The following is a 26,718-nucleotide window of genomic DNA, read 5'->3' as shown; positions in this document are numbered from 1 at the left end:
AGAAGCCGCAACAATGAGAAGCCCACACACAGCAGCTAGAGAGTAGTCCCTGCTCGCTGCAAGTGGAGAAAGCCCACACTCAGCAATGAAGACCCAGGGCTGCCAGAATAAATAAATAAATTTTTAAAAAGTTATTTGCTAGCAGGAGCTTTGCCTTATGGTAATTTTCCCAATAAAGTCTTACAGAATGTGTTACTAAATTAAATTTGGCTGCTGAGACACACACCCAAAATAACAGCAACAGGCGTCTGTTTCCTCCTCAGGCAAAAAGCAAATTGGAAGCAGGCAGTCTGTAGCCAGAAGAGCAGCTCCATGAACTCCAAAGACCCAGACTTCTTCCAGCTCTTGGCTCCTCCAGAGCAAGGGTTTTGCTTTTCTGCTCATGGTTCAGGACAGCTGATAAATTTGATTGCAATGTTTTTCTTCTTTCGGCATTAACATATCTGTTCTTCTGTATAATGGTAAGAACACATGGTCTTTTTTCCCTCCATGTCTTTATCTGGCTATGTTGAGGCCCCCGATCTCCCTCCACACAAAGACTCATTTCTATCCCCAACAAAGTTTAAAAAATTTTAAACTGGTCTATGAAATGCAAGCTTGGGAACCATTGGCTTGTTGTAAATTTAGTATTCACAAATAAATTGGAACAATGAATTACAAATTAAAATAGCCTTTTTCCTTACATCTAGCTAGATATGATTATCATCCTAAGATTGTCATTTTTAAAAACTGAAGTATGGTTGATTTACAGTACTGTGTTGAGCTTCACATGGCATAGTAATTCAGGTATGTATTTTTCAGTTTCTTTTCCTTTATAGGTTATTGCAAAATGGTGCATACAGTATCCTGTTCTGTTCAGCAGATTGAGTCATTTAAAAATTGAATCATTTAAAAAATGTGACCTGAGAAGTATACTTAGTACCTGTGGTTTAGACTCCCTTTCTGTAAAAATTCTGATATAATTCAAGGTTGGTATCTTGAGCCAGGTACAGACACATATAACCTGTTAATTTCTTCAAATATATGTAAATTATAAGTGACATTTGATGTCCCTGCATAATAAAATGTTAATGTTGAAAGTGAAAAACAAAAACAAAAAAAGACGGTGTAAGTTGGAGTTATCCCTAAGATGCAAGAATAGTGAACACATGCAAATCGATAAATATATTACACCAAATTAAAAAAAAAGGAACATCCTCATAGTATGCTGGAACATTAAATGAAACAATGATTTTGACATTATTTTATGTTAAAGATATAAAAATGTAACATAAGTGTTAATATTTACAGCAATAGTAGCACAGGACAGATTAAGAAGCTGTGGTGCTTAGGTTGAACCTCAACTCTGCTACTAAGAGAGTCAATTCCTAGGCAGGTTGGTAAGAAGTCCGGGGGTCCCTAAGGAGAGAGGAGTCTGGAATTCTCAAGGAGGAGGAAAGGACAAACATTTTTTTTTTCCTCTGCATTCCTTAGGATTATATAACAATAATGTATCCTGCTTGAGGACAGTTTCTGGAAAAAACCTTCTGGCTAATCCTATTATCTTAAAATGTAAATTATGGGAGTGGGTCTAGTAAGGTCTTTACAACCTCCTGACACTGACTCGATGGAGTTGAGTCTGAGTGAACTCCGGGAGTTTGTGATGGACAGGGAGGCCTGGCGTGCTGTGATTCATGGGGTCGCAGAGAGTCGGACATGACTGAGCGACTGAATTGAAAACTGAAATGACATTCTTTTGATTCATTGTAATAAGTAATTAAGAGATAATTCTGTTGTTTTTGAGATTGCATCCAAGTACTGCATTTCGGAGTCTTTTGTTGACCATGATGGCTACTCCATTTCTTCTAAGGGATTCCTGCCCACAGTAGTAGATATAATGGTCATCTGAGTTAAATTCACCCATTCCAGTCCATTTTAGTTCGCTGATTCCTAGAATGTCAACGTTCACTCTTGCCATCTCCTATTTAACCACTTCCAATTTGCCTTGATTCATGGACTTAACATTCCAGGTTCTTGTGCAATATTGCTCTTTACAGCATTGGACCTTGCTTCTATCACCAGTCACATCCACAACTGAGTATTGTTTTTGCTTTGGATCCATCCCTTCATTCTTTCTGGAGTTATTTCTCCAATGATCTCCAGTAGCATATTGGGCACCTACTGACCTGGGGAGTTCCTCTTTCAGTATCTTATCATTTTGCGTTTTCATACTGTTCATGGGGTTCTCAAGGCAAGAATACTGAAGTGGTTTTCCATTCCCTTCTCCAGTGGACCACATTCTGTCAACCCTCTCCACCATGACCTGCCCATCTTGGGTGGCCCCACATGGCATGGCTTAGTTTCATTAAGTTAAACAAGCTGTGGTTCATGTCATCAGATTGGCTAGTTTTCTGTGATTATGGTTTCAGTGTGTCTGCCTTCTGATGCTCTCTCGCAACACCAACCAGTAACGCTGAAGAAGCTAAAGTTGAACAGTTCTATGAAGACCTACAAGACCTTTTAAACTAACACCCCCCAAAAATAAAATATCCTTTTCATTATAGGGGACTGGAATGCAAAAGTAGGAAGTCAAGAAACACCTGGAGTAACAGGCAAATTTGGCCTTGGAGTACGGAATGAAGCAGGGCAAAGGCTAATAGAGTTTTGCCAAGAGAATGCACTGGTCATAGCAAAACCCTCTTCCAACAACACAAGAGAAGACTCTACAGATGGACATCATCAGATGCTCAACACTGAAATCAGACTGATTATATTCCTTGCACCCAAAGATGGAGAAGCTCTATACAGTCAGCAAAAACAAGGCCAGGAGCTGACTGTGGCTCAGATCATGAACTCCTTATTGCCAAATTCAGATTTAAATTGAAGAAAGTAGGGAAAACCAGTAGACATTCCGGTATGACCTAAATCTAATCCGTTATGATTTTACAGTAGAAGTAAGAAATAGATTTAAGGGACTAGATCTGATAGAGTGCCTGTTGAACTATGGAATGAGGTTTGTGACATGGTACAGGAGGCAGGGATCAAGACCATACCCATGAAAAAGAAATTCAAAAAAGCAAAATGGCTGTTTGAGGAGGCCTTACAAATGGCTGTGAAAAGAACAGAAGTGAAAAGCAAAGGAGAAAAGGAAAGATATTCCCATTTGAATGCAGAGTTCCAAAGAATAGCAAGGAGAGATAAAAAAGACTTCCTCAGAGATCAATGCAAAGAAATAGAGGAAAACAACAGAATGGGAAATCTAGAGATCTCTAGATTTCTCTTCAAAAAAATTAGAGATCTCTTCAAGAAAATTAGAGATACCAAGGGAACATTTCATGCAAAGATGGGCTCAATAAAGGACAGAAATGGTATGGACCTAACAGAAGCAGAAGATATTAAGAAGAGGTGGCAAGAATACACAGAACTGTACAAAAAAGAGTTTCACGACCAAGATAATCACGATGGTGTGATCACTCACCTAGAGCCAGACATCCTGGAACGTGAAGTCAAGTGGGCCTTAGAAAGCATCACTACGAACAAAGCTAGTGGAGGTGATGGAATTCTAGTTGAGCTATTTCAAATCCTGAAAGATGGTGCTGTGAAAGTGCTGCACTCAATATGCCAGCAAATTTGGAAAACTCAGCAGTGGCCACAGGACTGGAAAAGGTCAGTTTTCATTCCAATCCCAAAGAAAGGCAATGCCAAAGAATGCTCAAACTACCGCACAATTGCACTCATCTCACATGCTAGTAAAGTAATGCTCAAAATTCTCCAAGCCAGGCTTCAGCAATACATGAACTGTGAACTTCCAGATGTTCAAGCTGGTTTTAGAAAAGGCAGAAGAACCAGAGATCAAATTGCCAACATCCGCTGGATCATTGAAAAAGCAACAGAGTTCCAGAAAAACATCTATTTCTGCTTTACTGACTATGCCAAAGCCGTTGACTGTGTGGATCACAATAAACTGTGCAAAATTCTGAAAGAGTTGGGAATACTAGACCACCTGATCTGCTTCTTGAGAAACCTATATGCAGGTCAGGAAGCAACAGTTAGAACTGGACATGGAACAACAGACTGGTTCCAAATAGGAAAAGGAGTACATCAAGGCTGTATATTGTCATCCTGCTTATTTAACTTATATGCAGAGTACATCATGAGAAACGCTGGGCTGGAAGAAGCACAAGCTGGAATCAAGATTGCCGGGAGAAATATCAATCACCTCAGATATGCAGATGACACCACCCTTATGGCAGAAAGTGAAGAGGAACTCAAAAGCCTCTAGATGAAAGTGAAAGAGAAGAGTGAAAAAGTTGGCTTAAAGCTCAACATTCAGAAAACGAAGATCATGGCATCTGATCCCATCACTTCATGGGAAATAGATGGGGAAACAGTGGAAACAGTGTCAGACTTTATTTTTTTGGGCTCCAAAATCACTGCAGATGGTGATTGCAGCCATGAGATTAAAAGACGCTTACTCCTTGGAAAGAAAGTTATGACCTAGATAGCATATTAAAAAACAGAGACATTACTTTGCCAACAAAGGTTCATCTAGTCAAGGCTATGGTTTTTCCTGTGGTCATGTATGGATGTGAGAGTTGGACTGTGAAGAAAGCTGAGGGCCAAAGAATTGATGCTTTTGAACTGTGGTGTTGGAGAAGACTCTTGAGAGTCCCTTGGACTGCAAGGAGGTCCAAGCAGTCCATCCTAAAGCAGATCAGTCCTGGGTATTCATTGGAAGGACTGATGTTGAAGCTGAAACTCCAATACTTTGGCCACCTCATGCGAAGTGTTGACTCATTGGAAAAGATCTTGATGCTGGGAGGGATTGGAGGCAGGATGAGAGGGGGACGACAGAGGATGAGATGGCTGGATGGTATCATCAACTTGATGGACATGAGTTTGAGTAGACTCCGGGAGTTGCTGATGGACAGAAAGGCCTGGTGTGCTGTGATTCTTGGGGTCACAGAGTCGGACACGACTGAGCGACTGAACTGAATAAGTAATTAAAAAGTATGTAACTGCATTGCTAACACTAGCGAGGGGGTACTCTTTCTGCCCCCTTCTGATGTTTATGTCAGAAGCTTTCTCTATCCCTTTTATACTTTAATAAAACTCTATTACATAAAGCTCTGAGCAATCAAGCCTTGTCTGTGGCCCCAGCTTGAATTCTTCAGAGGCCAAGAATCCTGGCGTCTTTCATGGTTCAGCAACAACTTTTCACTACTTAGCAGCTGTGTGACTCTATGTGTGTGTTTCAGTTTTATCTGTAAAATGAGGATTCAAATACTTTAGAGCAGTGGTTCTCAACTGGGGGTGATTTTGCTCCTAGGAGAAATTTGACATGTCTGCAGACATTTTAGGTTGACAAAACTGGGGAGAGGGGTGTGTAACTGGCATCAAGAGGGTAGATGCCACAGATGCTAGCAAACATTCTGTGATGCACTGTGTTAGTTGCTCATTCATGCCCTACTCTTTACAACCCATGGACTGCAGCCCACCAGGCTCTCTGTCCAGGGGATCTTCCAGGCAAGGATACTGGAGTGGTTTGCCATTTCCTTCTCCAGGGAATTTTCCTGACCCAGGGATCGAACTGGGTCTCCTGCAGTGCAGGCAGATTCTTTACCAAATGAGCTACTGGAGAAGACCTTCCCACAATACAGAACATTCCAGCCCCAAATAATAGTGCCAAGGTGCAGAAACACTACCTTATGGCTCAGTTCAGTTGCTCAGTCGTGTCCAACTCTTTGCAACCTCATGGATTGCAGCATGCCATGCATCCCTGTCCATCACCAACTCCTAGAGCTTACTCAAACTCATGTCCATCGAGTCAGTGATGCTATCCAACCATCTCATCCTCTGTCATCCTCTTGTCCTCCGGCCTTCAATCTTTCCTAGTATCAGGGTCTTTTCAAGTGAGTCAGATTCTTCACATCAGGTGGCCCAAGTATCAGAGCTTCAGCTTCAGCATCAGTCCTTCCAATGAGTATTCAGGACTGATTTCCTTTAGGATGGATTGGTTGGATCTCCTTTCAGTCCAAGGGACTCAAGAGTCTTCTCCAACACCACAGTTCAAAAGCATCAATTCTTCTCAGCTCAGCTTTCTTTATGGTCCAATTCACATCTTTACATGACGACCGGAAAAACTGTACCTTTGACTAGACGTACCTATGTTGGCAAGCTAAGGTCTGTGCTTTTTAACGTGCTGCCTAGGTTTGTCATAGCTTTTCTTCCAAGGAGCAAGTGTCTTTTAATTTCATGGCTGTAGTCACCGTACATAGTGATTTTGTACCCCAAGAAGTCTGTCACTGTTCCTATTTTTCCCCATGTATTTGCCATGAAGTGATGGGACCTGATGCCATTTTTTGAACATTGAGTTTTAAGCCAGCCTAGGATGACTTAAATGAGTTAATATATATGTAAACCACATATATTATATATATATTATATATATGCAAATCACGTTGGCCACCTGATGCAAAGAGCTGACTCATTTGAAAAGACCCTGATGCTGGGGAAGATTGAAGGCAGAAGGGGACGACAGAGGATGAGGTGGTTGGATGGCATCATCGACTCGATGGACATGAGTTTGAGTAAGTTCTGGGAATTGGTGGACAGGGAGGCCTGGCGTGCTGCAGTTCATAGGGTTGCAGAGTTGGACAGGACTGAGCGACTGAACTGAACTGAACTGAAATCACTTATAACAGTAAGCACTAAAATACTATTAGACTCAAGCATTGTGCTTTAAGTTTTACATTTTCTCATTTAATTCATATACCTACCATATTGAAGAGGTACTATTATTACCACTATTTCATAGGTAAGAAAACTGAGGCTTAGGGGTAAAGAAGGTCACTTGCCCCAAACTGCAGTTAATCAATGAAATCCAGGTTTACATGATAACAAATCCCATGCCTTTAACACTATCAAAACTGACCCCTAGATATTACATGTAAAGTAGACTCTATTTTTTAAAGGAAGTCTGCATTAAGGCCCTTTCCTAACCCCTGTATTAAGCTGTCTCCCAGTAGCCTGGATGTGAATAATTCAGGCCATTTTCCTTTTTCATTATCAAACTGGACCAACTATAACAAAGTTAATCCCAATTTTAGAAAGCTGTTTTAGAGGCTTTTCCTTTAAAAGAAATAAAATGGACTTCTTTGTAAGTGTCATCCATTGGTTCTAGTTCTTTCTTCAGTGGTAAACCTACAATGGTACCCTCAGTATTTTCAGGGCTGTGAAAATACTGGGTACATGTCACTTTACGTTTGTCCAAGCCCACAGAATGCATACCAAGACTGAACCGTAATGTAAATGACGGGCTTTGGATGTCATAGCAATGTTGGTTCTTTGACTATAACAAACACACCACTCTGAGTGATGCTGGTAACAGGGGAAGCTATGAATATGTGTTCATATACATATATTCATAGACAGATTTCCCATAAACACAAGGGCAAGTGTTAATGGGAAATCTCTGCATCAATTTTGCTGTGAAACCACTCTCAAAAAAAAAAAAAAATCCTTGCGACTTCCCTGGCAGTCCAATGGTTAAGAATTTATTTGCCTTATAATGCAGGGATGGAGAAGGCAATGGCACCCCACTCCAGTACTCTTGCCTGGAAAATCCCATGGATGGAGGAGCCTGGTGGGCTGCAGCCCATGGGGTCGCTAAGAGTTGGCACTACTGAGGGACTTCACTTTCATTTTCATGCATTGGAGAAGGCAATGGCAACCCACTCCACTGTTCTTGCCTGGAGAATCCCAGGGATGGGGGAGCCTGGTGGGCTGCGCCTATGGGGTCGCACAGAGTCAGACACGACTGAAGTGACTTAGCAGCAGCAGCAGCAGCATAATGCAGAAAATGCAGGTTCAATCCCTGGAGGGGGAACTAAGATCCCACATGCTACGGAGCAGTTAAACCAGTGAGCCACAACTAGAGTCTAAGTGCTGCACCAAAAGATCCCGCACGACACAATAATGATCCTGCATGTCATGGCTAAGATCTGACACAGCCAAACAAATTTAAAATAAACGAAACCAAAAAATGGTAACATATTCTTAGGACAACAAAAGCACAGCACATGTTGTGACAAAGAATTGTAGTGCTGTTTGGTGGAAGAAGTATAGGATGAAATGGAGATGACAGAATTTAAGGAAAGTTATGATATGGGGGAAGAACTATTATTAAAAAAAAAAAGAGAGAGACAGATGGAAATCTTTTAGAAATTAAAGAATTCGAGAGACAGGAGCACACTACACTAGGTGGTTTATTTGATTTGTGCAAGGACTCATCTTGCAAGCATTAAAGCAAGCATGGGCTTTGATTCTGGGAGCCCAGATTCACAGACTTAGGAAGACAAAAGCGAACTGTGCTCCATGTACATGGATGCAAACTAAAGGCTCGTGGTTAATCACACTGTAGTTCTAAGTGTCTACAGCCTTGCAGCCGGAAGTCACAGGTCCTTCAGGTCCTTTTGGATGCCCCAGAGGGTGTCTGCACTTTTCTTGAGTTGAGCAACCTCTTCATCCTTCAGCTTCTGGTTGATAACACTGGTTAACCCTCGAGCATTCAGGATACACGGAAGGCTCAGGAAGACTTCATTCTCAATGCCATACATGCCCTGCCAGAACAAGAAAAGCACCACGATTAAGAAATGAAACCACAGGTTAGAATGACCACAGGGCCTGGGGTTGAACAGGACGAACTGCAGGAAATTTGATAAGCATAAACTCCTTTAGTTTTTATCACTGACAGGCCTATCTATCTCTAATATTTGTATTTCAAATTTGATTTTGTACATAGAATATACAAATAGACACTATGATAAAACTAGAATTTTTAAAGTACTTTATCAAACTCATTGACACCCCTCTGCTTGTATGTCTTCAAATTAAATCACATTCAAATGTGGTTCTTATTGAGCTGTTTTTCATGTAATTTTAAGTATCCTGAAAACTCTTTAGTTAAGTAGATTTTAGGTAGTAGTTGACCTACAAGGTCCAAGAAAGTAACTGGAAGTCACACAAAGGCAAGATTCTTGGAATACTCAAGAATTGCTGGGGGAAAAAAAAAAAAAAAAAACACAATTCCCCAAACACTGTACTGGTTTGTATTAAGTAATTTACTCACAAGATTAATTTAATTATGCAATTATTTTAGTACATTAATCAAGGGAGTTTAAGATTTTCTTAAATTAGCTCTGAAAGTTTTTGTACATACACCAAAGTGGAGGCAATAAACACATTTTTATATATGGACTTGGCAATTATCCAATTTCGCCATACTTGCTTTAATTTTTTTTGCCATAGTATCAAAAAGCCAAACAGCAATAACAAAAAAATCCTCAAAACATCTGATACTATGATTTATCCCCAAATACTTCTATATTTACCTCTTCTGTTTATTTCAGTCTACTGCATTTTCTCCCTTACTTTTTCACTCCTGCTGTTGACTTGCAGAAAATGAGTCAGTTATCTCAGTTTTATTTAAAAATAATCAATTTCTACTTAACTGTTCCATAGCTTCTGAATTAAGCTAAATTTGCTAAGGTATCAGTGCTATATACCACAAAGCCAAGCTATAGTTTACAATATACCAACTTGAAATGAAATTATTAAACTTATTCAAATAATCATCTAAGAATATGCTGAATAAGACTCAGAGTTAATATTTAATTTGGCACATTATACAAAGGAGAATTATAAAAACACATTTGATGTCTCAGCTTCTATAAACTTTTGCTCTTTTGGCCTAAGCTTCTGATAGAAAGGAATAGTTTCCATAAAACTTTGAGATGAAAAGTAACTGTGGACTGAGACATTATCTCATCCTTCTTAAAATTAATCTACTTATGGAATACTCAATGAGAAACCACCTAATATTTTGTAACAGTTTACCTTCACCATTGTTGACACTGGGTGAATCCTCGATAGATTTTTCAACATGGATTCAATAAGATCAGCCACACTTAATCCAATAGCCCAGTTGGTATATCCTTTTAGCTTGATGACTTCATAGGCACTAAGGAAAAAAAAAACCATTAAGGAGATAATTGACCAGATGCTTTGGTGGTTTGATTCCTGCTGTCTCTTAACTCTGTCATCCTGAGAACATGATTTAGACTACCTGTCTCAGGGTCCACTTCTGTAAAATAAGGGTAACAATGGTATCTACTTCATAAGTTTGTTAAATGAGTTAATATATATGTAAAATATTTAAAACTACATGGTTGGTACTATGTAAATGCTTTGACAAATTTAAGTAGTTTATTGTATAAATAGCCATTTTTAAAATTACATTGGTAGCATGCACATTTTGCAACCAATCTTCTTATTTATAAACACACATATTTCCAAAGATACTAATAAAATCAGGGAACAATGAAAGTAAAGGAACCTTCACATTCACATTCAAAGGACAAATTACACCTTGATTTTCAGGTCCCTTTGAGGCCACTAATCACTGTCACCTAAAATGCGACGACCAACAACTTAAGAGCAAAGTAATGTCAAAACCTTGTAGACAACTATCTGAGCACAAATTACATACACTCTGAACCCACAAAGGCACTTGGACTTGAGAATTAGGTGGCAGGAGTAACTGAGCACTAGAAAAATGGGACTTAACGCAATGTATCACTAATTAAAAGACCTTGGGTGAGCTACACTGGGTTTATCTTCATGAAATCCTAAGAACTCTTTCAACTTTTTAAAGATCCTTTTTCTCCATATACAGGTCAAATTCTTGGGGGGGAAAAAAGTCTTTAAAATTGAACTAAATGAAACGATTCCATATTTGAGAAAACAGTTAGACTTATAAACACCTTAAGACTTTGTAGAGGAGAAAACTGAGATTCAGCTTAAAAGTTAAATGGCTTCCCAATATTATACAATGTCAAAAGACCCATAATTTCAATCTAAGCCCACAGTCTTTACTCTGGTCCAAAATGATACCTTATTTTATGATAAACATGAGGGCCCATAGAGAGAATGATTAGTCACAAAAGGCAGTTTTAAAAAAACAGGGGAAAGGGGACATCCTCGGTTGGGTATGGAGAGACACTGAATCAATGTGCAAGCTGCTGATTGCTAATAGCTTGAAAACTATTAACAATCAATCAGTAAGTATCATTTTAGTCAATTATGACACAACAGTGCCTAGGTTTAGTTTTCTAAATAAGCCACCTCTGTCATCTGTGAATTCCATGTTTCACTCCTATTACAACAGAATTTCTCTGGAAAAATATTTGCTTTCCCTAGGGGCACCAGCATAGCAAGTTTGACCAGTGTTAAGTCAGCCTTGCCTCTTTCAGAAGGTAACAGCTGCATATTTGCTATGCTGAGTCTATCTAAAAGAAAAAATAATGAAAAAATGAAAAAAAAGGGGGAAAAAACCACTCTCCCTCAAACAAACAAAAAAAAGAGTAAATTTTTTTTTAAAAAGGAAAACAAAATTTTGGAAAAAGTTTATCTGAATAGGCAGCCATGGAAAGTGTTCTCGATTTTGTCTAAGATGATATTAATTGTCTTAAATCAAGCCCCCCTCCCCCCCGCTTACCTCTCAACCACCATCTTATGCACTTCCTTCCAATTTTCACTATCATTGTCTGTTCCCATTTCTGGATTCAGTTCCTGGAGAGAAACGCCTGCCACATTCACTCCACTCCACACAGCCACTATTGGGGGTGGGGGAAAGATAAGTATTTTATCTCTGACATTGTTTTTAAAAAATCTTTCCTTCTCTTAGTTCAGATTTCACCCTTGATGCAAGTTACCCACTAACTGCTCCAATGACAATTCACTCCAATTCACTTCCCCCCAGAGACTAACATTTGCCTTCAAATCTGACCTTTTACCTTTCAACCATTTTGATGCAAACAGAATTGCTGTGTCAGACTAACAGTCGTTATGAAATTCTTCCCTTTCTGTGGGTTTGTGAAATCGTGAGGGACTCTAGTTTGGGACTATCCTAAACTCTGGGTTTGAGAAATTCTGAACTTTCCACCTGCTTATATTTTAAAAAATAAGTAATAATTTTAAGACCCAATTCTTACACTACCAAAGTTCACTCTACCAGAACTACACTACTAATTTTTCAAAGAAAAATGTACACCTTAACCTTTAGGGAGAAAATAGCCCCTTGCATATTGGGCAGAGGTGGATTTAGTAAAACCAATATTATCATTATGTCTTAGATTATTACAGTTTTATACAATAAGCCTATTCAATGTATAATATTCAATGTTTAAGATGAAATGATGGAATTAGAATGTTTCAAAACTATCATAGTAATAATTTTTAACTATTTTTAAACCATTATTATCTAAATAATATTTAACTAAGAATCATTCGTGGATACTAAACTTATGAGGCAATATACTGATAAGGAATCAGATATTTACCTAGTCAGTATCAAAGTATTCTCTCACAATTACTTATCTATAATGTGATGTATGTGAAAATATAAACTACAATTAAAAACAAACAAAAAATTCAGAATGGCAAGAACAATATCCTAGTTCACAGCAAACACTGCGTTTTGTTTTGTTTTTTACCGCTTGAGTCGCCATGTTCCCCCAAAATCCATCCGTGGCAGCTGCTGGGATGAATGCCAAGTTTTTCAGCCATAAGGTAGCGAAATCTAGCAGAATCCAGGTTACATCCACTCCCAATCACACGGTGCTTGGGTAATCCACTTAGTTTCCAGGTAACATATGTGAGAATATCCACTAAAATTTTTTAAAATAATATATGTAAGTACATCAAAACTGATGTCAACTGCTATGTCAAGCAGTGGTGCCCTGGTTTTCTCCTCTCCCCTCTGCTCCACCCCCCAAACGAGATGTGGCCAGAAAGATGTGAATATTTGACTTTTCGGAATTAGAGACCATGGGGGCTAGAAAGAGAAGAAAAACTTTTAAGCTGTATAGTCAAGAGATTGTAAAACATGGAAAATGCAATATTGTGGTTTTAATCTACATTATCATTGGAAACAAGAATATATGAGTCCTGCAGATTAATTTACTATATATGGAAAGAAAGAGAAAAAGGGCTGAATTCGATCATCACTTAAGTTTCTTCCAATTATAACATTCCAGGATTGTAACAACTGTTTTCAGAAATGGAAAGCTATAGGTTACTAAACAACCAAGGCATGCGGCTAAAAGTTACCTTTGGAAACAAGACAGTACTCAGTAAACAATTATTATAATAGGAGGAAATGGCAACCCACTCCAGTGTTCTTGCCTGGAGAATCCCAGGGATGGGGGAGCCTAGTGTGCTGCCTTTATGGGGTCGCACAGAGTCGGACATGACTGAAGCGACTTAGCAGCAGCAGCAGCAGTATTTAACAGAAAGAATTTAATGACAGAGCCTTTATTCTGGTGTGGCACAGAGGTAAAACCTGCCGGACTAGAGAAGAGCAGAGCATTTATACAGGCTAAGCTGTAAAAAGTAGGAAAATGTGCACACCAGGAAGGCAAGTCTCCACCTCCACTCTCATATACAGACACTGGATGAGATATTTTAAGGTCATTTTGGCCTGGATATTATAACCTCTTCCTTGGCAACACTGACTCAGTAGGAGTGACTCCCTGGAGACTTAAGACTTTGAAGCTATACCTGGAAAAGTTGTATAACCAGTTAATAATGTCTGCCTTAAGCACAGGATGTAGCAACTTCATATGTGTCTGCTGTCTGTCATTCATGCTCTGCATCTATTTGCCACTCTCTATTTATGAGAAATTTTAGATACAAGGTTGACCAGGAAACTCCAAGCCAAGATGGTCTTGCTGGCTCCAAACTCTCAATATCCCATAAATTGTAAGGACTTTCCTGGCTCCTACAATGTTTCTCTAAGTGAAGTATCAGAGATAATCAGCTTTACCATTTAACAACATATTTATCTACTGTGCTTACCAATAAAAAGTAAGTTTGGTGGCAAACTATAGGCAAAAGAAGTGTGAAACAGTGAATTTTGACTCTTTGGGCTGAAAAAGTACAATTCTTTCTAATCAGAAATTTTAAGTTACAACATTTGGTGTTAAACATGTTATTTGTCCATCAACAGGCTATTTTCCATCTTTAAACCTAGACTAATTAATGGCTTTCTTTAATTCCTTAAAAAAAAAAAATCAGTCAACTTAATTTTCAAGAATTTTAGAAGACTAAAGTGCATTTTCTGGAAAACAGATGATCAAATATGCTAAAATACTTCTTCCAAACTGGGGCCACGTTCAAATTTTGTATCCCAGTATAATCTTGATAGAAAATTTTAAAATCTTTTAGACTTTCCAACAAACCCAGATAAAATAAGGAGATGAAACTGTTTTATATAAAACTCTTCTCACATTCTTCAGCATGTGGCCTGGGAATGTGCCAGTGGTTTTATAAACATGACTCTCTGTGGCCAATTAACGGAAGACACGTGAATTGCTTAGGCCAAACACCAGAAAAGACTTTTTATAAGTTAAAAAAGGAAAAAAAAAAAAAAGGAAAAGAAAAAAAAAATCCCAAAGTACTGAATTGAACAGAACTGAACCTTAAGGCATCACAATGATACCTGGGTTGGAAACCACAATGATGATGCAGTCAGGACTGTACTTGACGATCTGAGGAATGATGAACTTGAAGACGTTAACGTTCCTTTGCACCAAATTCAGGCGACTCTCCCCTTCTTGCTGGCGAACTCCTGCAGTTACCACCACGATCTTGGAATTGGCAGTGACAGAGTAATCTTGAAGGAGAGGGGAGAAAAGGACTTCACATACAACTCTGCATCAAAACATGCCGTATGAGGTGCTCTAGGGACCCAAATGTACGTAAGCTCATGGAACGTATGTGAGGAACGTTACGTGAGAATTACATTTTCTGTATAACGTGTTGAGTTGCAACACTAGTGTTTCATGGCTTCTTCCTCCTTGAGTGATATGGAACCATTCCGACCATAACACTGGCTCAGAAAATGAAGCCAGGAAACAAAGACAGCCTTAAATTATGTTTCTTGCTAACAGATTCAAAATCCTATTGGCTTTAGAGAATACTGGATTGTCAGTAATAACACAAAGTATAAACAGTGAGTGCAAAGTTCAACTGGCAGTCATCCAACAAAAAAGCAATTGAAAGGTAACTGAAGACTTGTAATGTTAATTCAATCTATGAAGGCAAAGGAAGGCAGTCAAGTGTTTGTTCTTGGCTTAAATTTAATTTCTAATACTCAATATTTTAAATAAGCTTATTGTTTTTAGCAATGAGTTTCTCTAGAGCGTATTTTATTTTTTTCCCCAAGCAAGTGAATCCTTTCTCAAATTATAGACATTTTGACTTGATGTGGTCATTAGACTCAATACTTATGGATGACTCATACAATTAAACCATGTTGCTATGTGACTTTTGACAGTTACTAATAATTTATCAGCTTCCTCTTCCATAAAACGGGGGTAATAGGACCCACTTTTCACAGGGCTGCAGTGAAGATGAGACATGCAACAAGTTTCACAGTACCTAGAATGCTAATAATTCAGTAAGTAACAGCTACTTATTAGTAGTAGTGGACTTGCCCTGTGGCTCAGATGGTAAAAAATCTGCCCACAATGCAGGAGACCCCGGTTCGATCTCTGGGTTGGGAAGATCCCCTGGAGAATGGAATGGCAACCCATTCCAGTATTCTTGCCTGGAAAATCCCGTGGACAGAGGACCCTGGGGGGCTACAGAGGAGTCCATGCAGTTGCAAAGAGTTGGACATGACTGAGTGATTGACACATACACTATTAGCAGTAGTATTGTTAGAAATTATTTTGGAGGCTGGACATTACTCTATCTGTAGGCACAGCCATATTACTGCATAAATGCATTAATCCAGAACAAAGACGGCTAGAATACGAATTTATTTAGTTTCTTTGAGACACTCAAATTATTTTGTGCAAATATTTCTTCGGATTTAAAGCATCCCTGTTCTCAGGTATGTGTAAGCAAGCATTTGGATCCAATTTCCTAAAATGTTATGCACTGTATGTGTGCAAGGCACCACAATTATGATTGTCCCTGAGGATGAACTGGACCCAGAAGGAAACAAGAAACTGCTGACATTAGATTCACCAGGATGGGAAAACCTGTTTTCTCTCAGGGAGTGAGGATATCAATTTATCATTTGATCACTTCAGGCATGAAAGGAGCCTACCTTTGTCTGCCACAATTTTTGGTGTCTGAAGGAATAAGCTCCCGTGCTGCAGGTCCATCATTTCTCCTTTGAGTTTATCTTCCAAAACATCCACAAGAGCAAGCTCATCAGTCAGAGACTATAAACACAAAAGGAGCTGTTAGGACCCCAAGCTACTCAAGGACACCTCAATTCACAGTATTTCAGTCAAATACCCTTGAAATGGGAATGCCCAATGTCTAAAAACTTAGGGAAGAATTTTTACCATGGAATTAGGTGTGCTTTCAACAATTTGATGAGGAAACGTTTTGAATAATGAACTATTAATATTTGATACCATTTTTTTAAAAAAGAATTTCACCTCTAGTGCTCAATGGACATTCAGTGAGCTTGATATAATTAAGAAGCTAAACGTGCAAGTATTATGGTTCAACAGTGGCCTCAGGGTGCTCAAGTCTTCATATTAAAGGGGAGTGATGGTAAAAAAAAAAATAGAGACTCACAAAGAGCTAGAAACAGTCTTGGGCACTGTGTCCATCCTGAAGGTCACTCCTAGTTTGGAGGGATTTAGAGAGGGCAGATTTCATTTAAAACAAGAGGCTGAGTTCACTTCAGAGCAGGCTTTGAAGGCCTGCTTGAAGCTAGGAACCCTCAGGTTGGCTCTGACCAACTTGAATGTCCTGCTGGTGAAAGAGTCAGGGGCACAGGGCTCCAAGGCTAGTGAATTCTCCATACATTTTCAAGGCAAACTTGGTCAGTCTCAATGTTTTTTTATTTTCTATTCCGACTGTCATCTTGTGCCATCCATCCCAAGTAATACCCTCAATCAATCATCCTGTCTGCTTTTCACCAAGTCCTCAATCTTTTCTTCTCAGGAAAAGGGAGCTGTTATCTGTTGTTCAGTCGCTCAGCTGTGTCTGACTCTGCGGCCCCACGGACTGAAGCATGTCAGGCTTTGCTGTCCTTTACCACCTCCTGCAGTTTGCTCAGATTCACGTGCATTAAGTCAGTGATGTTATCTAACCACCTAATTCTCTACCACCCCCTTCTCCTTTTGCCTTCAATCTTTCCCAGCATCAGAGTCTTTTCCAGTGAATTGACTCTTTGCATCAAGAGATCTAGTTGTGTTTAAATAACCTTTCGGCTTTTAACATCGGTATGCCTCCAATGCAGAAGGCACAGGTTTGATCCTTGGTCAGGGAACTAAGACCCTGCATGCCGTGCAACATGGCCCAAAAACTTAAAAAATAAATAAGTCAGTTGTCTTGTGAAAACTCATAATTTACAAACTCTGGTTTTTTTTTTAAATTATATTTTTGACCATGCCCTGTAGCATGTGGGATCTTAGTTCCCCAACCAGGGGTCAAACCCATGCCTCCTACACTGGGAACATGGGAGTCTTAACCACTGGACCACCAGGGAAGTCCCTACAAACTCTTAAATAAAAGTAATTACCCTTCCCATTGACCTATCACCCAAATCCTGGCCTTTATTGCTTTTCAGGCTGTTAGCAAAATAATTAGCCTAGTAATTATTAGAAACGATCCACAACAATGTAGAACTTAATATAGTTCCTTTATTATGAGGAACTATCCTCTGTGAAGGATAGTTTGATAAGTTATGTAAAGGGAAAAAAGTATAAAGTAACTCAGGTTCAGAAAGTGCTTTCAAGGCTAAGATAAAATAATCCATGTGGAATTGGGAGGGGTCAGGAAGGCTCTGCGCAGCAGAGGGGGAGGCAGAGGAAGAGAGGTGAGGTGGCCAATAAGAAAACTTGCCCCAGTTAACTTGCCAGCAAAGCAGGTCCTGCTCCAGGTAGGAGCCTAGGAATAAAGACTGTCACCTGTTTCTAGAAAACCAGTGTCGGCTGGCCTGAAGCAGCGAACTACAATAGGCTTGCTTGGGAGGGTTTCTCTGAGACTCAAACTTCCATGAGACTGAATGCATTCTTACTTCTAAGCAGTTGATTCACTTGCCAACTTCAAAGGACCCTTTTATGACCTGGGGGTCGCTTTGTTGTTGCTCAGTCATGGAGTCGTGTTGGACTCTTTGTGACCCCATGGACTGCAGCACGCCAGGCTTCCCTGTCAAGTATTTTCTCCTTCCATGTATGTCAAATGCAGGCATTAATGTTCACCCCTTTTCACTTACATATGTTTTTAACACTTAAAATGGTTTCGTTCCTCTGCAAGATCACACAAAGCCCTCGCTTGTGTTTCTGGAGCCCTAAATTCATTCCAGAGAACTTCATAACCATTCCTTTCAGGTGCCAAGTACTGGGGATGTCACTCTTATTTTGGGGACATCACATGTGCGCTGTTGAAGTCAAGGGGCACAACAATTTGGGGCTTAAGTGGAAAAGGATGTCACAGGATCTCAGATCCTCTGTTTTGTTTCAGTGGGTAGAGAATTGGCGGAGAAGTGCATAGTCAGCTGGCAAGGAAGGAAGAGATCCAACACTTGGAGAAAATAATTGCAGCGCTGAATTTAGCTGCATTTATGTGACTGAATATCCTCCCAGTGGGAGGCAGACAAACGAAGATGTGTGACTAAGTACTGACACTTGGGCTTAAATAAATCTTTCTGTATTCACATAGTGTATACTAGCCAATGAATTTACCACATGTATATTCCACTTAAGCTGCATATTTTAAAATGATCAATACATCAAGACTTAGAGTAACTGCAAAAGCACTAACTCATTGAGGAACAAGATCAGTTAGAAGCCAGGAACAACATTTGTTGATAGCGTGTTTAACATAAGACACAAATGGTCTCTTTGGACTCTCCTGGTGGTTCGGTGGTGAAGACTCTGTACTTCCACTATAGTGGACACAGGTTCAAACCCTGGTTGAGAAACTAAGATCCTGAATGCTGGACGGCTTGGCCAAAAAAAAAAATTATCTCTTAATCTAAGTCCTGTGTGGACCAGACATAGCCACAACCTACCTCTTGGTCCCCAAGCTAGCAAGCTGTTGTTTTTGTTGCTGTTTAGTTGCTAAGTCACATCCAACTCTGCTACCAGTGCCTTAATATTTGATGACTGCATTCTGCATTTTTATATTCAAGTGTTTAGTCTGCATGACATTTTGTGGGAGGAAAAGGTATAACTTTTCCCAAATAGCTAAATGGACAAGCACCGCTTATTCAATAATTTGTTTTTCTTCTCTGGCATGTCACTTTGTATTAAATATTCTTTGGTTTTGTGTCTGGGTTTTGAGTCTGTTCCATTAGCCTGTCTATGCCTGTACAAACACCAAATTCTAATTAAGTTTCACTTTTAGGCCAAGTCTTGCACTGCAAAAACTACGTTGCAGTACGTCTGTAATTACATTGCTCTGTATGCTGTGCTTGTAGAAGAATGTGACTACAGCTGACTGACAGACATTCAAGCCAAAAACAGCTGGTCAGAGGCTAAGGGCAGAATAATCACATGGACACTCTATATGACCTTGACAACGTGATGGGGTCTTGGCAGCCAAAGCACATACCTTATGATTGGTAGGGGCGACAGGAGAAACCATAAAAAAGGAAAAGCTCTGATCAAAATTTGACCAGACATAAGTGCCATTTCTTAGTAAGAGGAATATCCATTATTTAATACACGTTCACTACTCAATGTGCCAGGCATTATTCTACTAGTGAGGACTATAGTAACGAACAAATCTGACAAGGTTCCTGCTCTCATGGAATGTACCAGGAAGGGGAGAGGAGTGAAGCAAACAATTTAAGACGGTTCTGATCACGGAAATGCTATAAACAGTGCAAGGCAAAGTGAAGTTAAGGAAATGGAAGGAAGCTTACTTGGTATTGGATGATCAAGGAAGACCAGTTCGCAAAGCCTGATATGAACGACAGGAGGGAGTTAACTCTGATGATCCAAGGCAGTCATTCCAGAGGAAGGGAAATCAAGTTCTAAAAGGGTTTAAAGGACTTCCCTGGTAGTTAAGAATCTGCCTCCCATGCAGGGGGTGCAGGTTCGATCCCTGGTCAGGGAACTAAGATCCCACATGCCACAGAGCCACTAAGCTCATGCACTGCAACCACTGAGCCCATGCAATCCAGAGCCCATGTGCCACAGCTAGAGAGCCTACACTACAACAAAAGATCCTGCAGGCTGCAACTAAGACATGACACAGCCAAGTAAATGAAGTAATTTTAAAATACTTTTTAAAAATAAAAAGGTTTAAGCCATAGGCTTCCCTGGTGGCTCAGACAAAATAATCTGCCTGCAGTGTAGCAGACCCAGGTTCGATCCCTGGGTTGGGAAGATCCCCTGGAGAAGGAAATGGCAACCCACTCCAGTTTTCTTGCCTGGAGAATTCCATGGACAGAGGAGCCTAGTGGGCTACAGTCCTTGGGGTTGCAAAGAGTTGGACACGACTGAGTGGCTAATACTGAAGCCACAATGATCTTAGTGCTTTGAAGAGGGGAGAAGGTAAGAGATGAAGTCAGAGGTGGCACCAGCCACCGCACAGCACTGGAAGGAATCCACGACATTCTGAATGGTACCCCCTGGAGGTGCACACCCTGCCTTGCTCTGAGAGACAGGCAGAGAAAAGATCCTCCCTGTATTTCATTTATGTGTGCAGTTCTAAGCGGGGGAGCTATTTTTATAAAAGCTCACTATGGTTTCCATGTTGGCTATTAGGATGTGGAAAATGGGCAAGAGAAGCAGAAAACATCAGCACCTTTGTCACAGTGGAGGCTGGACTCTGGTGCCTCCATGAGCCCAGTCAAGGTACGGACCTTCTCAGCCAATCTCATGCCCTAGCTCATCCCCTTTCTGGGCCAAAGCACTGTGTATCTTCTGAAAACCACATCAGGGATATAAGATCTCTGAGATCTTAATCAAGGCACTTAATCTTTCTGAGTTTATGTTTTTCCACCAATAGTATAGAGATGACAACATTCCCTAGAAATTTTGTAGAGGAATAAAGTAACATATAGATGCTTAACAAAATAGAATTGGCTAGTTCCCTTTTTCTCTCTCTCTCTTTTTGGGTATCTTTCTTATTAAAGGAGTGGGGCTTATAATCCTTACCAAACAGTAATAACAACTTTGACTCTAATCCTTCCCCGTTACAAGAAGATTTAAACATTTTTAATTAGTAAAATGGTCTTTGAACGAGGCAGTCCTTCCTTCACAGAAGCTCAGCTGAAAGATTCCTACTGTGCTAGGGGCCTGGTTGGTTCTCAAGCACTTGAATTGGGCCAAAGTATTATATAACAGCAGAGTCTCAATTACATTATTTATCAAAGAGGACTTTGAATTTACAATTGAAACAATCAGAGAGGTTCCAAGAGAATCATGATAGCTCAGATATATTGCTGATTTCCTAAAATGTCCAAGGTTTGGGTTTAGCTTAAGGAATGGAAAATCTTTAATACTCTATAATGAGGAAGAACCTGGAAAAAAATATACATATATATATGTATAACTGAATCAGTTTGCTGTACACTTGAAACTAGCACAACATTGTAAACCAACTATACTTCAATTAAAGGAAAAAACTGTCTTTAATTGCCCCCATACTAGCATAGAATAAAAAGAAATGGCAGAGTTACTGTGGTTAAGAGTTCAGAGTCTGGGCTCAAATACAGCTCAACCATTACCAACTGTGTGATAACAGGTAGGCCACTTAATCTAGTCAAGCCTCAACTACTGTATCTGGAAACAGGATATGAACAGTTTCCATTTATTGAGATTACTGTTTAAATAAAGCATTTTAAACAAAACACTTAAAACATGGTACACAGTAAACATTTTAAAAGAAAAGTAAGCTGGAATATTTTTTTCCATTTTTATTGGTATGAATGGTAAACATTAAATTGTGATTATTTAATTCCCCTGTAATTTGGGGAGCAGCTATTCTCCTAAATTAGGGAAACCTAGTCAGAAATTAAACCAGCCAGAAAAAATGCAAAAGAATAAAACTTTAATTGGCACGCACTACACATTTTAGTTGATTTCTCTGATGATTTTCTTCCTCAGTGAAAAAATTCTGAAGATTCAGAATTTGCCCCTTTAGAATTTAAATTCTGTAGATAGAAATACGCTCAGCTAGGAGTTATTCCAGCAGCCTTCGCATACAGTACAAAAAGACAGTGTGTTTTACCGAAGGCCCAGCAGCATTTTTTGAGGCAGGGGTTCCCCCTAAAAAACATTTAAGACAGCCTTCAGAAAGTATATTGATCAGTTCAATGAATAAGGAGAGGAGGCAAACTAAAAGTCTATGGAGGTACGTGGGGAAATATAATCTAGAGGAGTGGAAGGTGTTAGAAGCATGTTATCAGTATTAAAGCTTCTGATGTTGATAACTGAACTGATTATGTTAGAATATGTCCTATTCCGAGGAGAAGAACTTAGACAGAAGGAAATGAAAGGCGTATCTGCATTTATTCTCAACGGGTTCAGAAAAAAAGCCCCATATGCACATGTGCACACACACGCATACACCCATACACACAGGCACACACTTGTGTGCACACACAAACAGAAATACATTAAGAATTGGTAAATCTGGGTGAAATGAATATGGAAGTTTTACTTTTTAAAAAATATTCTTGCAAATTTTCTGTAAATTTGAAATTACTTTAAAATTAAACAACTGAGTGAAGGTTTGAGGGGAATAATATAGGATATTTCCATGACCTCAAAAAGCAACCGTGCTGATAACGAGGCAAGATAACATTACACACCTGCTGATGTGATGCATTGGGAAGGACAGGCCATCACCTGGTTATAATGTCACCCCAAATATAACCTGAACTCAGTTACAAACATCAGACCAACATAAATCGAGGGGCATCCTACAAAACTGATGTCTCTACAAACTCACCAGTAACATGAGAGATGAAGGAAGGCTAGGTTCCAGGTTAAGGAAGAATAAAGAGACACGACAAGTATATAAAAATATGATCTTGGACTAGGGGAGAAAAAATATGATTCTGATAACTGGAGAACTATAATCTGCGTACTGTATAATAGATAATAGTGTTTAATCAGTGTTACTGAGAACAGTAAGTCTATTGTATCAGATAAGAATGTCATTCTCTCAGGAAATATTTGCTAATGTGTTTAAAGATAAAGTATTACCAGGTCTACAACTTATGTTGATATATGGCAAAACCAAGACAATATTGTAAAGTAAAAAAAAATAATAATAATAATAAATTAAAATAAATAAATAAACAACAGGAGAAACTTAATTTTCTTTAAAAAAAAATTTTTTTTTCAGGGGAAAAAAAAAAACCTTTTAAAGATACAATCAAATTCTCAAAAGCCTAAAGAGATTGCATACAGATGATGAAACTACCTATCACGTATGAAGTTTCGAAAGTACCTTTCCCAGAATGCTGATGGCACATGCCATACCAACTTGTCCAACACCCACTACAGTGATCTTATTGTTTGGGATCCTTGTCTCTTCTTCTGCAACTGGTGCAATCAATTTTTCCTTAAGAGTTGCCATTGTGCCCTGAAAGAAAACAATCAAAATATGATACATGTATCCACCTGAGAAACAGGAAGGGGAACTTGTAATGTTACTGTTGCAAGTTTGAATTGAAACACATTTTTAAAATGAGCTTAATGGTATTCCAGAACACAGAGTTTCTTTAAAAAAAAAAAAAAAAGTGACCCACTAACAAAAATTAAAGACAAAAATCTCAATGAAGCCCATTAGAGTTTGGGTTCTTCTCTTCAGTCTACGACTATCTAGCAGTATTTAACAAAGCTGTAATAACTGTCTTCTGGCTATTCATTTACTGTATAAACAACATTTATATTTAGATTAGCTGATTGGTTTCCATGCTCCCTACAAAATATTTATTTACGTTAGGGCCCAGTATTAACCCATATTTAAGCTTGGTTTAAAAGAGCTACTTATGAATATAATTTCTACTACCAATGGTTATTATCACTCTTAGAAGATAGGGACCAACTGGTTTGTCTATTTTCTTCTTCTACTGAGGTCTCACTGACGACAAAGTAGTGACAAATAATGTTTGCATAAAATCTGTAAAACTTATTACTTTGAATTCCTTTTAGTGTGCCTTGGAAGCTTACTGGAAGGTGGGTAGATACTCAATACATTTTCCCCCAAGGGGACCACAGAAGGAAAACACCAGCCTTTGAGTCAGTTTCTTTCCAGCCATTAAAGTAAAAAAAAAAAAAAAAAAAAATTAAAGTTAAAAAAAAAAAAGGAAACTGTTAGGAAGCATTTATACAAGTAACACCAATTGTATCTGTGTCATCAGGTTATCAGGTGAGTTTTCTGGATAAATAAAACAAATGGTGAAACTTACTGTATCAATCTGCATTCTTAAAGAGAGGATTCAGATGATATTTTTTTAAAAAGCCCTTTCTTCAAAATTAAGTATCATTTATAATTATAACCCATTAAAATGTCTATTATTTATGTCTGCCTTTTACTTTTGCTGCAGACAGCCACGTGGCAGGGCAAGGTCCCTCTTTCAAATTGTAGGGCTGCTTCCCAGTCTCTTTTTTTGTTTCTCATTTGCAAAGGACTAAGTAACAAAACCTGGTTGAGTAATTGTATATATTAGGTAAGAGTCAGTAAGACTCCTAGTTGGAATAAAGTTACTTGAATTTGGAGACAACTGTTTTGTTCTATAGCTATTTTCCCCCAAAAAACATTCCCCCCCAGGTCATTAGGGTCTATACTGGGAGATTATTTTGCCTTTCCAAAGCACATTGGCAGTTTTCTCCTGGATACTAGAGAAAAAAGAAATATACAATGGTGTGCAAATGTTTCCACAAATAGATGACCTTGCAGTGAAATTTACACGTCCTGCATTTTGAGCAGAATCTGAAGAATGAATGCTGCCTCTCCTGCTGAACTGAGATACAAACGCATAGTTTCTCTTCATCATGGCATTTTTACTAATTGGTTTAAGATGTTCTAGGTATAGAGGATCCAGCAAAGCAGTGGAAAATAAAAATCCATAAAGACTGCTCTAGAAATACAGATTAGTTGATCAGACAGACCTTTTAAACTATCTGGGGAATTTCAGAAATGACATTGTAGAGGCTTGAGCCAGTACAGATTTTCTTTCAGATCTTTCTACAGAAATGTGATTTAATTTTTTTTTTTCTTTAACAGGGGTTTTTTAATAGGGTTGTAAGACATGACAAGACAATGTTTTATATCATACACAGGCCTGTCTCAAGATCAGTGGAGGCTTTTAAGGGCAAAGAATGAAAATCAGGGTAAAAATAATCGATATTTGGTCCTTTTCATCCCCATGTTCCTGCCCCTTCTGTGGATATAAATCACTAGAAAAGAACCCGTGCCTTAAGTTCAGAACAAAGCTCCACTTTGCAGACTATCTCGATTCTAACCTTTTAAACAGCCAATTTTTGCCCTGCAATTCTTCCACTGAGAGCCGGCTCTCCCCTCCCCCGCTCCATCCCTCCAGCCCGCATTGCCGGCCGCCCACGGGCCACCTCTTCCTCTTCGCGCCGCAGCGCTGAGCTCAGGTCACCAGGGGAGGCAGCCACCACGGATCTCCCCAGAGAAGGTCTCCAGCGGGGAAAAATCTAGGCCTTTCTAAACTCTCAACACCCAAAGCCGGTAAATAAACAGCATCCGAAGCATCAAGGGGAAAAAAAGGCCAGAAACGAGCCGGCCCATCGCTCCAGGAAGGGCTGGGGAGAGGCTAAGGGCAGGGCCAAGATCATCCTTCACTCTCATCCCCGAAAAGCCGGGCCTTTCTCCAGACCCAAGGTGGTGAGCGCCAACAACCACCCCACCCCCCAGCTTCACTGGTCGCCTGGCCGCCTTTCCCTCCCCCGGCTCCTCCGGCACGTGTCCGGGCGCCCGCCAGCAGGCACCAAGGGTGATGCGGCCGCCATGAACCCATCAAGGACACGTAGAACCGGGATGTAGCCGCAAGTGCAACAAACTCGTCCCCCGGGAGGGCACAGGCTGGCCGGGAGCTGCGATGAGCGGCCGACACAGCCCAGAGATCGGGCGCAGGCCCTTGGCTCCGTCGGGTCCCCCAGCCCCGGGACAGGGCCCCCGCCCCAACCCGATCCGGATGCTCAGGGCTCCAGGCCCGCGAGCTCAGATGTCCTTCCTGGTCCTTCCCCCGCTGAGTCTTGCTGCACAAGTCCCACCAGGTCTTTCCGCAAAGCCAGGATGCAGGGTCCCAGCAGAAACCTACCAGGGGAGAGAAAGTTCTCCAGAGAGTGATAAGGGCTGCACGAAGACAAAGTCAGCAGCGTGCGTCTCCTCCGGCGCAGGATCCGCAAGGAGGGAGGAAGAGAAGGCGGAACCCGCCCCTTGGCCGCCTCCGAGCTTCCTCTATTGTGATTGGAAACCCGAGTACCGCCCACCCCTCCCCTCGGCTCGCTCAATCCTCTTCAAGGACAAGGGCTCGGGTGCGCCCACGCCCTCCCTCGGCCTAATTGAGGAGGTCACCTTCTGGCCGCTAAGGCGGCCGCGGTCACTGCTAGCCTCCGGGCTTAAAGACTCCTGCACACAGAGGGTGCGTTATTTCTGAAACCTGGCCGTCTTCAACCCTTTGGACTCTCACGCTCTTGATTGGATAAATTT

At 40.0% G+C, this 26,718-nt stretch overlaps 1 protein-coding gene across 1 annotated transcript; it reads right to left on the bottom strand.

Annotated features, from left to right (window-relative positions):
• Positions 1-8,228: 8,228 nt before the first annotated feature.
• On the bottom strand, positions 8,229-26,483 carry LDHB (lactate dehydrogenase B). The gene is made up of 8 exons (XM_019961466.2): positions 26,327-26,483; positions 23,482-23,616; positions 16,157-16,274; positions 14,540-14,713; positions 12,534-12,707; positions 11,537-11,654; positions 9,877-10,000; positions 8,229-8,600 (listed from the first exon to the last, which is right to left on the bottom strand). Exons 2-8 carry the CDS (start codon positions 23,608-23,610, stop codon positions 8,433-8,435), a joined length of 1,005 nt encoding a protein of 334 aa, XP_019817025.1. The 5' UTR covers positions 23,611-23,616; positions 26,327-26,483; the 3' UTR covers positions 8,229-8,432.
• Between the last annotated feature and the right edge of the window lie 235 nt (positions 26,484-26,718).

This window comes from Bos indicus, chromosome 5, assembly GCF_029378745.1.
Source record: "Bos indicus isolate NIAB-ARS_2022 breed Sahiwal x Tharparkar chromosome 5, NIAB-ARS_B.indTharparkar_mat_pri_1.0, whole genome shotgun sequence".
NCBI classification, from domain to species: Eukaryota; Metazoa; Chordata; class Mammalia; order Artiodactyla; family Bovidae; genus Bos; species Bos indicus.
Note: the sequence above shows the minus strand (reverse complement) of the source record. Positions and strands in the feature narration are given on the sequence as shown.